Consider the following 16,523-nt stretch of genomic DNA (forward strand, 5'->3'; position numbering starts at 1 on the left):
TAGAAAGCCAAGGTCCTAATCTATCAAGTGACATATACACTGTTTTCTGTACAAAGAACTCTCTATTTAGCTTTCAGTTCAAACCTTATTCACATAGGAAATACACTGATAAGTGTAGCTGAATTTTGAATGGTTATTTTCAAATACTTAAAAAATTATGATAGCTATGTGATAGTCTATATTTTGCATGGTATCATTCTGTGTGATTGGAGCATTATTAAATTCAGTAAAAAATTAATCATAGTAGTAGCTTTAGTATAAAAAAGTAGGTTTGGGTATCCTCAGTCAATAGCAAAAAAACAACACTCAGTTATGTTATGTTATGTACTTTGTTTCTTGATTTTTAATGTGTTCTTTACTTATTAAAATAAAAGAAACAAAGATGTAAAAATTAGAAATCTTTCAGGTTAGATGAAGTAAAATAAAGAATAGTATTAATAATATCTACAAGGTGCATAGTAGGCAGATCATGTATTGTTATTCAACAGAGTAACATGTGCTACAAAGTCACCAACTGATTTTCAAATCGCGTGGTGCATATATCAATTAAACATGGCTCAAAGATCAATAGTACAATGACATTTATAAACAAATATAAACTATTACAAGTTTACAGCTATTAAAGGTAAATGTAGTTTATGTTACAATTTGAGGTGATATTAGAAAGAAAAAAGGAGGGAAAATAGAGTATGAAATTTTACTGAAAAAATGTTTTAAGTTTAGTTTGGGAGCTTTTAGAGGTTAAGGGTAATAAAATTTGAGGTTTTTCAGATGAAGAAACCTATTTTTAATCATAACATTAAAATTAATTTGTACTCAAAAGCAGTCAATACTTTGACTTCATAAATCCACTAAAAATTCTGATTTTAATCCTACAAATTGGTAAATGATTACTAGAAGCTTGCAAGATTATGGGAAGATACACAAAACATATTACAATTTAAATTATGGAACCTATAAAAGTCAACTTGGTTTCGTGAACTCAGATGATTCAACCAAGTCTGTAGGAAGAGTTAATTTGAAAGAAATGTATTAATACAAATCTCATAAATAATATATGTTCCTTTGCATTTTTAGATACACCATTTACTCTGTTTGCCCTTTTCAGTTTTAAGTTACCTTTATAATCTGGGTGCTAGTTCTCGAGCAGTACATCGATATTAGGTCTCTCTTAATTTACTAATACAGTGTCACCTTTCAAAAATACGAGATCACTTTATTTTAATAACTAGCAGAATATGTTAGTTATAAACATGCAAACTACTACTCTGGGGGATTACAAAACTTGTTGAAAAAAAATCTTTAGTCTTGTACTTACCAAACAAGCAATATACACTTTGTACACAGGATCAGAGACCATGGTGGCCATAATGCTACAACAGATTTCTGTGACACGTTGGTTACAGCTCTGTTTAGTTGCCCAGTTCTCTTTTCCTGATTCGGAGTTCTCTTGATTGAGAGACAAGTTCGACGTAACTTTCCGAGCTAATCGGCATAGTGCCGTTTCCCTAACAGTCCAGTTACGCGAAAACAGACAGCTTATCAGGTCTTTTTCCAAAACCTATATTAAAACAACACTAAGTCAACAATTTAGGATAAATATGCATCAAATCTCTACCCAAAAAAATAAAGTGTGGTATATTCCCATTCAATGAAATGTGTTTCTGTTACATCTATGTGTTCTTGATTATTTATTAATATCATTATTTCACAACAAAACATTTTATTTATGCAGTTTATATATTAGAGTAAAAATTAAGTAATTTTAACATTCTCATCAGTGAGAGGTCAAAAGGCACCGTGCCACATTTTATTGTGTTACATTCAAGATTTAATTAACCTATTTTATTACCACTATACATGAATAAACTTGCCATCAATATGTAGTTAACAAACTACATTTCAAGTTATCAATTTTATAAAGCAATATTAAAGAAATCCTCAATCTTCCCCTAGTATGAGAATTGTGACATTTCTTCAATAGGTCTTACTTCTCCAATTCGTTTATCACCCTTCTGATAGGTATGGATTTTAATGTAAGTCACTCATTATAATATAGATATCACTCATGGAAAACACAATTTAAAGCTTTCAACCACATCTGCCTATGTAGCTATAAACTAGAAAAGCAGGCCAACTTACCACACCTACCTGTCACATACCATATTTCAATAAATGCTGAAAGGTCTATGATGTTTTATGCTATATTATTTGTAAACAATAGAAAGATATAATTTTTACCTATCAAATGATGTTACATTAAATTTTCTGTAAAGTATTTTTTTATTTCACCCCTAGTTAGAAAATCTTATTTCTACACAAATTACATCAAAGAGCTTATCACAATTTTTAAATAGATAAAAAGCCATAGAAATGATAGGTAAAGAATACTGTTTGCTTTATATATATATATTGTTATTTTGTATCTTTAGATGCATTATTAAATTACAAAAATTTGGTAGCACTATTAATATAACAAAGTAGGCTTAAAATTCCCTGACAGTCTGCAGCAAAACCAAGAAATTTACGTTAAGATTTAAAAAAAAATCTTCATGAATCATACTTGTGATCAGCTGGTGGTAATGTAATTCAATATGATAATGTGAGATACACGTTTCCTATGCTATTTACAACTTGTGTGATAGGATTGTTACTTAGACACAGTTTAATATGGCAATAAAACAAAACTTATGTATAAACAGAAGTATGCTGTTATGAGGTATAATATATTTAGGATAAACAACAGTAGTTGTCTGTTATAAACTACTGTCATTCCAGAAAAAAAGAAAAATAGTAATTTATTTCACATTTTGTTATTGGTGGTTATGACAACAAAGTTGTTCAAATACACATGGAGTTAGAACAGAGAAATTGACAAATATAGGTTTACTGAAAAACAAAGTTTGATATTTATTTAGATTTTTTTGTGTGCATAAGTATTGTAATGTTTACTGAAATTTCATGAAGATACAAAAAACTTGTAGCATGGAAATTCAGGTGGTCGGAACTCAGTCAAACTAACTTAGCCTGTAGAAAAAGAGTTAAAAAGAAAACAGTATAGCAGGTTAAAAAAACTGACCATCTATACTTTTAACTTCATTACCTGCATCCATGGCTGTGCTTGTTGTTGCTGAGCATGGGAGAGAGTTTCTGTTTTGGGTAGAGAAATGGACGTTGCAAGGTACGTTCTCATCAGAGGAAGATGATGAGGACGACCAGGTATGGTTACGTGATGTTCTGATGAAGATTGCTGAGAATTTTTAGCCATCACCTTTTCTGTCTCGAGGCTTAACAGACAATAAATATAGATACATAAATATGTACCAGAAAATACATCACTTTACCTGGAAATAAAGTCACTACACTTTGTCTTTTCAAAGATAATACTTACTAATTTACTGAGGATTTATAATTATAAACCTGCCTATAGAAGCTTAAACATTTTACTGTTTCAGGCTGTTATTAAACTGTAACAACAATGAAAGCTTGGTTTGAAGAATTGTGCAAAACTTTAATTATTATGGTATAGAATTTTGAAGTTTTAAACATTTACAATTCCACTTATTATACTTCTTCCAGGTAATAAATAAGTGCACAATTATTTGGTTTATTAGTAAATCCTGAAAACAAAATCCATTTCAATAAAGATCTAAGCATATATCTCATAACACTCAATAATTTGGTAAAACCTACCTGCTAGGTAATGGCCACTGGCTCCTGCAAAGAGGGCAAAGAATGGGTTCGTTCTGCTGTCTACACTCTTCTGCCCCTAATAAAAAAGGTTAACAGTTACAAATACTAACTCCAAAAAGTATTTTTAACTAGAAAAGCCATGACAGTGTTTATAAGCCCATAAAATTTGTATGTTTAAGCACAAACAAGTAGTTATTACAAAATTATTTGTTAATTATAACCTGTCTATATCAATCATAACTTTCTAAAGAGCCCATAAAAAACTGTATAATTTTTTATCATCAGTAAACAATATTTGTATTTAATCACAACTGGACACATTTCTTATTGTGATAGATATGGAATCCATAAATAAGAAAGATTATTATTTTTTTACTACTTTCAAATCAAGATAAGTAAGATTTGTTATTTTGAAAAACATAAAGTTAGTTTTTACTATTTCCATTATGCAGGTCTCAAGTACAACACACTTACAAATAGCTATACAATGGTGATGGAGTCTGTTGTGACAACCCTGTTCACATCTGACCAAAGATTCTCCTTCAACCATGTCGAGAAGGCAGATGGGACAGAGAGTGGATTCTTCACTCATTCTGATATGGAAAAATTTCCCAAGTTGTTAATAAAAACAAAAACAAATATACTTGAAGGACTTACAGTTAATATATAACACTGCTCACTTAAGATTTAAAAATTCTTGTATGAAATTTTCTTTCGTCAAATTTTGACCAATATCTTACTTTCGTTGTTCTTGTATTGCCGCATCAGGTAACGATGATTCAGACCGAGACAGTTTGTTTACGGGTCGTGATACAGGTGTAGAAATATGCTGATTTACGGGACTTGCGACCTGAACTTGCCGTTCTTTTCGCAGGTGGTACTGACGAACCAATTCACTTACCTAAAAAGTAAACATTCATAATAACTGACAGAACTGGTAACATTATATTCATGTTCCATGTTTACAATATAACATTTACTTTCACTCTATCTAAGCAAAACACAAGGGATTATTGAACTACAGATATAATTTGGAATCCTGAGTCAAAGTAATAAGTAATACACATCTTTATATGGTAAAACATGATGTTACTGAACAAATTTCACAACACTGGCCAAATGTGTTAGCCTTTAACCTGATGTTTTAAAATTAAAATTAATTAAGGATGACAATCTATCATAACATTTATTTAATAAATAATAATTCTAAATTAGCAATACAAGTCATAACTAATACATTCCAAATGATATCAATGCATTTGCAACAAAAGCCCTTTTAAATGCTTTTCTGTTCAAGTGACTTACATTCAAAAATTTCTCAAACTACTATTTATTTGTGTTATAATATAAAATCTTAGTTAACAATCCAATTTTGATACTATACAAGTTTTAGGTTCTTAATTTTATAGGGCAGTATTTAAAATAATCCTGAATTTCAACATGATACATTTTCTCAAAGCAGCTGCCCTTTATTCTATTCATCACTCCCTCCAATAAGTATGATATTTAACATAATAACTCACTATAAAATCATCACTGCTTAGACAAACCATAGTTTGTATAGCCTTCAACTCTGGTTGGTAACAGAGCCATCAATTAAAAAATGAAACCCCTCTTACCACACCCACCCATCACACATCTAGTCTTTCAGAATTTGTGTTTTTTATATTTAATTATGTATTACCTATAACCGATAGAAAGCCAAGGTTTTTATTTAGCTAATGATATATTATATTGTTTTCTGAAGGAAAACTTGTTAATAACCTTATTAGTACAGGTTTCATTCCCACGGAAAAGATAATGACTAAACTTGGATGAATTTGTAATGGTTCTTGTTGCATAGTTAAAAAACCAGAAAAATTAAGGAAAAACTGTTTACTTTATGCATGTTTTTTGTGCATTACTTAATTAAATATTAAGTATTTAGTGCATTACTATTATTAGTATAAAAAGCAGGGTTAAGTGTGATTGACAGATTACAGAAAAAAATAAAAATATTTAAGTACTTTATTTCTTGTGTTTCATGTTTATTCTTTATTATTATAAAAGTTATCAAAATGTAAAAATAAAGATATCTTTATGTCAGCTATGCTTTGGTAATGTGAAACAAGGAATAACCAAAGTAAAATGTTTCACTTAAGATGAATGTCATTTCATATTACAATTTGAGTTCATCTGAAAAAGAAAAAAGTGCAATTTAGACTTATTTTCATTTTTTTTGGTGGTAACAAGGTTGGTCAAACTGACCCACCTTGTATGGGGTTTATACGTAGTTACATTTGAAATGTATTTAAGATGTCTGAAAAATTACACAAATGAAACTAGAGATAACTGAGATGAAGAAAAGCATTTTTAATCTTAACATGAAAATCACTTTGTGCACAGTCTATTCAAAGATATATTCATGGATAAATCTTTTCTTAAATTTATTTAAAATACCTTATTAAAAATGATGAGTTTTTGCATGTGAAAAACTGATAATGTTTAATGAAAGACTACCAAATTTTGTGAAGATACACACACTATGATAAAAGTTAGTAGTGTTAAATCTATAATGACTAAAAGTGTACAAAGAGGTCAGGTGATTGGTCAAATTCACCAAGCCTATGTTGAGAGAGTTAAAGACCTCTACTCTCAGTGTATGGAAATGAAATTAATATTATAATGTATATTATGATTCATAGTTTTGATCCTTTTTCTTCAAAATAAACCTTTTAAAAACCTATTCAAAACTTCAGATGTATTGTCACATGACCAACAATGTACGAAAAGTCTACTTTGACACACTGTATCTTCCACAATATAGTACTGTATAGGTATGACTAGATACAAAATGCTTAGCTAACCTTTTACTCTTTTATTTCAAACTTCTTTCAACAAATACAGTCCAAACAAGTAATAAATTTTTTTCCACCTGTGACAATTGCCATGCTCACATTCAACACATCTGTTTAAGCTTTATGGACCACATATAGACATTACATACAAATGTCTATAACAATTAGGAAGAGCTCATTTTACAGTATATCCTAAAACTGGTCATCTTGAAATCAATGCCAAGTTACTGTCACAGAATACCTGATATTGACTCCAGTATGGTTAGTTGTTTGATCAACTACCAACACTTACAGTTGTTTCTTAAGTATATCATATAGTTTATATTTAGGTATCAGTACTATGTTTTAGTTAAATATGTATTAGTTATGTTTTAAGATGCACAGTTGAAAGTTTTAAACATTTTAAAATATACATCACATTTTGCATCTGATCTCAAGGCTTATGATATTACATGTTGAATGTAAAATTCCATAAAGTGTAGCATATCTCCCTTTAGTATACCACAAGGACACCACTGCCTTGTTTCAAGATGAATAACAAGTGGTAAAGGACAAAAAAGTAAAATAAAACAAAAAAATTAACTACATGTGAAAAGGAAAATACCTGAAATTGTAAAATTAACAGAAGAAAAATATTTAAAGATATTCTACAATTAATTAATTTTTTTTGCTTCCCAATTTTGATAATTTAATTGCATTGTAAGTTGAATATAAAAGCTAGAGTTAGTGATATGGCAGAGAAAATGAACATTTACTTTAAAATACATTTGATATCCTTTCAGAATGTTCTAGAGATTATGTAAATGAGATATAACAACTATAAGACAAAAATCTATTTTGATATTTAAAATGACAATCACCTTGCACTAACAGTTTAGAGTGCAAATAACTACTACAGATAAATAACATTTTTAGTAGAAATGTGTGACAAATGTCATATCACTCTTTATGTACAAAATACTTGTATACTTTAACAAAATCTTACTAGGTTTTGTGAAGAACACTAGAGTTAATTTTCTTTTACATATACATGTCTTCCCCCAGTCAAATTGATATAAAACACATGTCCATACAGAAAGAATCACTTTTAAACTATTAATAATAAATTTTCTGAGTGCACTTTAACAAAATATAACACTTTAATTAGCAAATAATAATCTTCCCCAACACATTTTTAAGAACTATAAAATTTAACCATTCCTATCCGACTACCAATCTTAAAAATAATTTAGACGAATGTTAACTTGTAGTTATATTAAAGCTACTCAATGTATTAGTAAGGGTTAATAACTTTCAACAAATGGATTTGATTAAGGATTATTTTCAGCGTAGTAGCACAGGGATAAAAATTATTGCACATTTAAATTACATACTTTTGTTACTGGGTAGCTTTGTCATTAACTTGAAAGAAACTTGTTAAAAACTAAAAAAACAGTACTTTAAGATCCATTATCATATTTGAAAAACAGTAAAACGGACTGATCAAAGATGATAATAAGTCTGAACAAACTTTTTATTGAGTAATACCTACCTCAAAGTTTTTCAGTGTTCTACTAAACAGTCTTGAGTCTGCTTCATTAACTTGAAATACTCGAAGCATGATGAAAAGTATATGAATACAATGAGGACCTCGTCCACAGGAACAAGACTGAAAAGTGACATTAAGTGTTTTAATACTCTGTTTTAGTAATAATAACAACTGAATACCTTATCAAACACTAACAATATAATGAGAGCAAACTACTATCCATATTGTGTATCAGTCCAACACATCAAAACATATAAACAGAATACTCTATTCATATGCTAAGGCGTTTTTATTCATACTGTTTGAAATATCTAACAAATTATACACATACCTTCACATAATACATTATTTCTAGTAGTTGAACTGCATTGAGCATTTCCATCACTCTGTCTCTGATTTGTAATGTAAATGCTAGAAATATTCCATAGTTTACAAACAGCTACATTTGGACAGAAATAACTTGATAAGACTAACTACATTTTACCACAATTCACATAACTTTACATGGTGATTCTATGTTAAAGGTGATAAAATGTAGTTTGACAAAAGTTTAGCTGTTTTTTAAGTTTTTAAACTGCCATGACCTGTCACTTGGAAAGGATTATAAACTAAACTTCTGAAAAAAAATTTCAATATGTGAATGATAATCATAAACATTTTAGGAAGTGCAATCTCGTCTACACACATTGCAAGCTGGACATTTTAGGAAGTGCAATCTCGTCTGCACACATTGCAAGCTGGACATTTTAGGAAGTGCAATCTCGTCTACACACATTGCAAGCTGGACATTTTAGGAAGTGCAATCTCGTCTACACACATTGCAAGCTGGACATTTTAGGAAGCTAATCTAGCTCACACACATTGCAAGCTGGACATTTTAGGAAGCGCAATCTCGTCTACACACATTGCAAGCTGGACATTTTAGGAAGCGCAATCTCGTCTACACACATTCACATTGCAAGCTGGACATTTTAGGAAGCGCAATCTCGTCTACACACATTGCAAGCTGGACATTTTAGGAAGCGCAATCTGCCTACACACATTGCAAGCTGGACATTTTAGGAAGCTTAACTGTCTACACACATTGCAAGCTGGACATTTTAGGAAGCGCAATCTCGTCTACACACATTCACATTGCAAGCTGGACATTTTAGGAAGCGCAATCTCGTCTACACACATTGCAAGCTGGACATTTTAGGAAGCGCAATCTCGTCTACACACATTGCAAGCTGGACATTTTAGGAAGTGCAATCTCGTCTGCACACATTGCAAGCTGGACATTTTAGGAAGCGCAATCTCGTCTACACACATCGCAAGCTGGTTTCTGCAACACCAAAAAACAAAGAAAACGTGGTCTGTAAAAATTATTATTTTAGTTTATGGGATGGATTCTGAAAAATTTCACCCTCCTTACACTTTTGTAATTTTAAATAAATAAAACTGTGTTGAAGTTAAGACTAACTTGTGGCCCTATGATGACCTTGTACTTGTGCTCAGGTGAGTCTCCAGCCACTAAGAATGAATGAGGTCCGGGTTGGTTCAGTAAGTACAGACGGGCCCGTTTGGCTTTACTGATTCGTTTCCAGATACCTCCCACCAACGTATGGTCACCTGTGCCACCAGGAGAACGAACTTTTGGCTCAATAAAGCCAGAGGACGAAGGATGGCGCTTAAAATAAAATATTTGATTTCTTACAATACACATTTCAAATACAAATGAAACAATTCCTTCTTGTGATAATATATTCAAATAGTTTTCCCACAGTTCTAACGTCAACTCACTTTAGTTATGTTTAGAAAGTTAGCCAACTGTATTCAAATTTCCTTTTTATAACATTGTATCTCTAATTTCAAAAAACCCACTAACTTTAGAAGTGCTTGTACCTTAATAATGTAAGAGCTTATTAGATGAGCTTTAAGAAAATCACAGTTGTAAAATTAAACTTTTATTTTTCAATGTTATTTAAATTGTGGTAATTTTTATACATCTTACTGAACTACACTGACTGGTTTCATTTATCAATATCAAAGATGGAAACCTGAATGACATATTCTAGAGCAATTAAAAACAAAATCTATAATTCTTCATGAACTAACTATTTTAGATAAACTTACAACAGTTGATATTATTATATATTATCTGTATAAAAACATAAATGATATTGAACGGTAACTACTAATACTGCCTACATTCTGAAATTCTCTTCATGACCAATACACGAAATCTCAGTGTATTAAAAGGTGCTATTTGCAGAAATGGCAAGTTCCAAAAAGCAAATGACAATCTTAGATTTCAGTTTTGTGTACCAAACAATTTCCTTCCCACTGTTGTTAATATAGTAATTACTTCCTTTGAAGATAAGCCACATGTCAATGTAGAAAATTATTTTTCCCGGTATATTTCTGTTTATGTTTTACCATTCATACTAAACTCATGCAATAAAAAATTTTAGTTAAAAAGAGAGTATAAAATTGACATTGAAGTAAAAATTAAAAGCTAGGTCAACTGTTCTCCAAAACCGTACAGGAATAATAATATTTTAGGAAATCTGTATGCAACTGAATGTACCAGGTGCAAAAGCTGTTACACTTTCAAGACTATCAGACAACTTTCTACTCTTTTTACACAAACATTTAAAATCTCGTGTTTTTTTGAAACATATCTAGGAACAATTATTTTTTTATTCTTCTAAAATAAAAGCTCTCTGCAAAAAAGCCAACATTAACAGATAAAAACTACAAGTCTTATTACTACAAAAACAATCCTATTCTTAATAAAGGTGTTCATTTATATCATTTTACCAACTACCTTCTCTTTTGTATACACAATTACTGTCAACGTCTCGACTTAGGTCTAAAATCTTGATTTATACCTTCCTAAATTTGACAGTTAATTGATACATTCCTTTAAAAAGTTTGCATTCTTGGCAAATTCTTGTACGTATGTACTTTTATAGATTATCATGAGAGAATATTTTTTTTAAATTAATTTCTGTTAGCTTCAGTTACTGTTCCTCACCTGAGGATCCCAGGTAAATTTGGTGAAATGTTGTGAATGAAACAAACCAAAGTTTTACTATACACAACTAATAAAAAAAAAATTGTATGAATTTGTATCCTGGTTTTGGAAAAATACTCACAGAACTTGGTCCATTAGGAGAGTTCTGACGACTTCGATATAGATTTGGAGAACTTGGACGTGAATTTCTTGACAAAACTTGATCGGAAGAGCATGGTGATGATGGCCGAGATGATCGTGACACTGTAGATCTTGGATGAAGGTTTGGAACATATTTACCATCTGTTTTAAATAAAGTATCTGGCCTAGAAGTATAAATCTGGCAATTATGCTGCAGAATTGGAGAACTTGGACGTGAATTTCTTGAAGACACTTGTTCAAATGATGACGATGACTGGACTGAAGCTGCAACAGGCAATACTGGCTGAAAATCTGAAACTTCCTTATGTGTTACGTCTTGCCTGTGTAAGGAACTGTGGAATTGTTGCACTAAATTTGGTGAACTTGAACGGGAAGATTTTGAAGGCACTTGTCCAGAAGAGGAAGGCGATGGTGGACGGGATACTGGCAGTGATTCATGTTGAAGACTTGTTGTATGACTACCTGCTGGTCTAAGTTGTGAACTTGGCCTATTGGAAACCTTGTGGCTATTCTGAGACAAAGTTGGTGAACTAGGACGAGAATTTCTTGAAATTAATTGCTCACTAGACTGAGGCGAGGCAGGACGAGACAGCTGTGGTACAGATGATTTCAGTTTTATGTTTGAAACTGGTTTATGTTCTGATGTTTGTTTATACAAAAAAGTCTGGGGACTTTGAAGTAACTCTGGGGAACTAGGAAGAGAATTTTTTAAAGACAACTGTCCAGGAGAGTAAGGAGAAGGCGAGAAAGTGGGTGATCCCAGGTGAAGATTGGTAGAGCACTTATTTGCTGGCTTTGGGGATGAATTCAAAACAGGAACATTTGGCTGTTTAACTAAATGTCTTGAAAAAGATGGTGATCTGGTCTTGGAAGGAGACTGTGTCAAACTTGAGTTATCAAGTACTGGTAATAGTGATGGTGGATTTTTCTAAGATTAAAAAAAGATTATATATATAGACACACACACACATATATATATATAAAGTACTATGCAAAAGTGTTTGGACAAGAGATTATATTTTGTAATTCTTTACATTTCATTGAGATAATTCTCCCATGCCATTACACAATGTAAATTTCAACACTATAATAATGCTTCACTGATCTCTGTTGACAATTGAATGAGCCAGGGTAACATTGTTTACCATTCTTTAAAATTTCCATATACTTGTACCAAGGATATTTAATAAGGATTTCTCCTTGAATGAACATACTAATGTAGGGTCTGAAATAATTATCATGGTGTCTCAGCTATATAGAAAGAAGCTAGCATATGGTACCGGTATATGCTAGAAGAAATCAATTTAATAGCACTCCACAAACAAACCTCAAATAAAATAGTTTAGCACTATATATTAAGTTTTGTTCTCATGCCACAGCCTAAAAAAAGCATAGAGAATGACCAGCAGAGTATAGAGTTTACATAAAAGATTTACATGATGCTGGATAGATTCTAATAACTTGCTGCAGGCTTGAAATGTTCACCAAACATTATCCAGTACACCCTAGATCATAAGACTGAGTTAGGTATATTGAAAATACGAAATGAAGAAGCAGAATACCTAAAATCAATTATACTAATGCTAAGTATCTTTTTGCTTACAGCCTTCAGGATAGAAGAAAGACTGCCACTGATCTCAAGTACAAGATAAAGGACCATATACCAAATGACACAAAAGTGTTCAGTTCCAGAGTTTCATGAAGACTGAACAAGAATGGAATATTTGGTCAGGTAACAGTTAAAAATATTTACTTTGATCTTCAAATATTGTCAAGACTGAAATTTGATAAAAAGTACAAATACTGGACTGTTGGTTATCATAAACGGGTTTTATGGACAGATAAATCTAAGTTTGAAATATTTGGTTCAAGGCACAGGTTGTACATCTGGTGGAAGAAAAATGAAAAATACCCCAATGCATAGCACCTACCATGAAGAATGGGGAAAGGTAGTGTGATGGTTTGGGGCTGTCTTACTTCTGAGGTGCAGGGGATATTTGCAAAACTGATGAAACAATGGACCAATCCAGGTACTTTCAGATGCTGATTCATCATGGTATACTCAAGTGGTTTGCATTTTATTGGTAAAGAATTCTACTACCAAGAAGATAATAACCAAAACAATCACCCAACCTATTGAGAAATTACTTAGCTAAGAAAGAAGCTGCTGGAGTCATTCAAATGATACAATGATCTCCCCCATAGCCTCCATCTCAATCCATCTGATAAGACCTATGATTTGAAAGAACAAAACTTGAGAAATAAAAAGTTACTTCCAAAGAAACTTTATGAAAGAGTATTAGAGACATTTGGAATAAAATTACAAAGAACTATGACTAATTGTGTAACAACACTGCCCAAAATATTGCAGTTATCAAAGCAAAAGGGAACACACAAAATATCAACTGTTTACTGAACTCGAGCACTTCCACTGAGCTCCTGTTGTAATAAATATGAACATTAATAAAATGTTCATGTTTCACTGAAGATTTACCTTCTGTTGTTCTTTAAAAGTACCCTGAAATCTAATTTTTGACTATGTCCTAAAACTTTAGCACAGTACTGTATAGATAGACACACAAAAAAACAACAATGCTTTATCCTTACAAAAATTCTCAGTTACATTAAAAACAGCTTTTACCAAACAAAAATAACATCCAAATATTAAAATAATACAGAAACACTCTAAGGAATATATCACATGAAACATTAATACCTTTGTATGTCAGTTATGGATATTAATATAAACACAAACCGGTAATTGAGAGCATATTTTTCATAATGTATGGTTATTAAACTGGAATGGAACTGTTCACAAATCAAATATTCTTGTTTAAGAGAAACTTTTGTTTGAGAAGATTGTACTTGACTAGAGACCTTTGTGGCAAATGCCTCAGAAAATGTTTGGATAAAGTTTTGAGCTGCCAACAAGACATGCACCATCATATAAAAACCTTACAAGACACAGAAGTCTTCAAAACAACACAAAACTTACAACAAAACATGCACCATCATATAAAAACCTTACAAGACACAGAAGTCTTCAAAACAACACAAAACTTACAACAAAACATGCACCATCATATAAAAACCTTACAAGACACAGAAGTCTTCAAAACAACACAAAACTTACAACAAAACATGCACCATCATATAAAAACCTTACAAGACACAGAAGTCTTCAAAACAACACAAAACTTACAACAAAACATGCACCATCATATAAAAAACCTTACAAGACACAGAAGTCTTCAAAACAACACAAAACTTACAACAAAACATGCACCATCATATAAAAACCTTACAAGACACAGAAGTCTTCAAAACAACACAAAACTTACAACAAAAACATGCACCATCATATAAAAACCTTACAAGACACAGAAGTCTTCAAAACAACACAAAACTTACAACAAAACATGCACCATCATATAAAAACCTTACAAGACACAGAAGTCTTCAAAACAACACAAAACTTACAACAAAACATGCACCATCATATAAAAACCTTACAAGACACAGAAGTCTTCAAAACAACACAAAACTTACAACAAAACATGCACCATCATATAAAAACCTTACAAGACACAGAAGTCTTCAAAACAACACAAAACTTACAACAAAGACATGCACCATCATATAAAAACCTTACAAGACACAGAAGTCTTCAAAACAACACAAAACTTACAACAAAGACATGCACCATCATATAAAAAACCTTACAAGACACAGAAGTCTTCAAAACAACACAAAACTTACTTTTAGTGGTGTTTCATCTTGTTTTGGGACATGATCAGGATGTTTTACTACCTGAAAAAAACAACAACTTATGTTATAATTAGAATGTATTAGAAGTTCTGTAATGTTCTAACTAGAATGTGTTAGAAGTTCTGTAATGTTATAATTAGAATGTGTTAGAAGTTCTGTAATGTTCTAACTAGAATGTATTAGAAGTTCTGTAATGTTCTAACTAGAATGTATTAGAAGTTCTGTAATGTTCTAACTAGAATGTATTAGAAGTTCTGTAATGTTCTAACTAGAATGTATTAGAAGTTCTGTAATGTTATAATTAAAATGTATTAGAAGTTCTGTAATGTTCTAACTAGAATGTATTAGAAGTTCTGTAATGTTATAATTAGAATGTATTAGAAGTTCTGTACTGTTCTAACTAGAATGTGTTATAAGTTCTGTAATGTTCTAACTAGAATGTATTAGAAGTTCTGTAATGTTCTAACTAGAATGTATTAGAAGTTCTGTAATGTTATAATTAAAATGTATTAGAAGTTCTGTAATGTTCTAACTAGAATGTATTAGAAGTTCTGTAATGTTATAATTAGAATGTATTAGAAGTTCTGTAATGTTCTAACTAGAATGTATTAGAAGTTCTGTAATGTTCTAACTAGAATGTATTAGAAGTTCTGTAATGTTCTAACTAGAATGTATTAGAAGTTCTGTAATGTTCTAACTAGAATGTATTAGAAGTTCTGTAATGTTATAATTAGAATGTATTAGAAGTTCTGTAATGTTCTAACTAGAATGTATTAGAAGTTTTGTAATGTTCTAACTAGAATGTATTAGAAGTTCTGTAATGTTCTAACTAGAATGTATTAGAAGTTCTGTAATGTTCTAACTAGAATGTATTAGAAGTTCTGTAATGTTCTAACTAGAATGTATTAGAAGTTCTGTAATGTTCTAACTAGAATGTATTAGAAGTTCTGTAATGTTCTAACTAGAATGTATTAGAAGTTTTGTAATGTTATAATTAGAATGTATTAGAAGTTCTGTAATGTTCTAACTAGAATGTATTAGAAGTTCTGTAATGTTATAATTAAAATGTATTAGAAGTTCTGTAATGTTGTAACTAGAATGTATTAGAAGTTCTGTAATGTTCTAACTAGAATGTATTAGAAGTTCTGTAATGTTCTAACTAGAATGTATTAGAAGTTCTGTAATGTTCTAACTAGAATGTATTAGAAGTTCTGTAATGTTCTAACTAGAATGTATTAGAAGTTTTGTAATGTTATAATTAGAATGTATTAGAAGTTCTGTAATGTTCTAACTAGAATGTATTAGAAGTTCTGTAATGTTATAATTAAAATGTATTAGAAGTTCTGTAATGTTCTAACTAGAATGTATTAGAAGTTCTGTAATGTTATAATTAGAATGTATTAGAAGTTCTGTAATGTTCTAACTAGAATGTATTAGAAGTTCTGTAATGTTCTAACTAGAATGTATTAGAAGTTCTGTAATGTTCTAACTAGAATGTATTAGAAGTTCTGTAATGTTATAATTAGAATGTATTAGA

General features: G+C 30.8%; 1 protein-coding gene across 2 annotated transcripts in view; it reads right to left on the reverse strand.

The window, feature by feature from the left end:
* Nucleotides 1–1,261: 1,261 nt before the first annotated feature.
* The window catches only part of LOC143248561 (uncharacterized), a 46,289-nt gene continuing 31,027 nt past the window's right edge, over nt 1,262–16,523 (reverse strand). For both annotated transcript variants that reach the window (XM_076497002.1, XM_076497001.1), the window contains exons 3-11: nt 14,978–15,028; nt 11,199–12,146; nt 9,521–9,727; nt 8,062–8,178; nt 4,434–4,594; nt 4,168–4,286; nt 3,694–3,769; nt 3,104–3,287; nt 1,262–1,561 (exon numbers count right to left, since the gene is read on the reverse strand). In XM_076497002.1, coding sequence (XP_076353117.1) covers nt 1,277–1,561; nt 3,104–3,287; nt 3,694–3,769; nt 4,168–4,286; nt 4,434–4,594; nt 8,062–8,178; nt 9,521–9,727; nt 11,199–12,146; nt 14,978–15,028 — 2,148 coding nt within the window. In that variant the 3' untranslated portion in view covers nt 1,262–1,276. The remainder of the gene's footprint in view (nt 1,562–3,103; nt 3,288–3,693; nt 3,770–4,167; nt 4,287–4,433; nt 4,595–8,061; nt 8,179–9,520; nt 9,728–11,198; nt 12,147–14,977; nt 15,029–16,523) is intronic.

The sequence above is a fragment of the Tachypleus tridentatus genome, chromosome 4 (assembly GCF_004210375.1).
Source record: "Tachypleus tridentatus isolate NWPU-2018 chromosome 4, ASM421037v1, whole genome shotgun sequence".
Classification (NCBI taxonomy): Eukaryota; Metazoa; Arthropoda; class Merostomata; order Xiphosura; family Limulidae; genus Tachypleus; species Tachypleus tridentatus.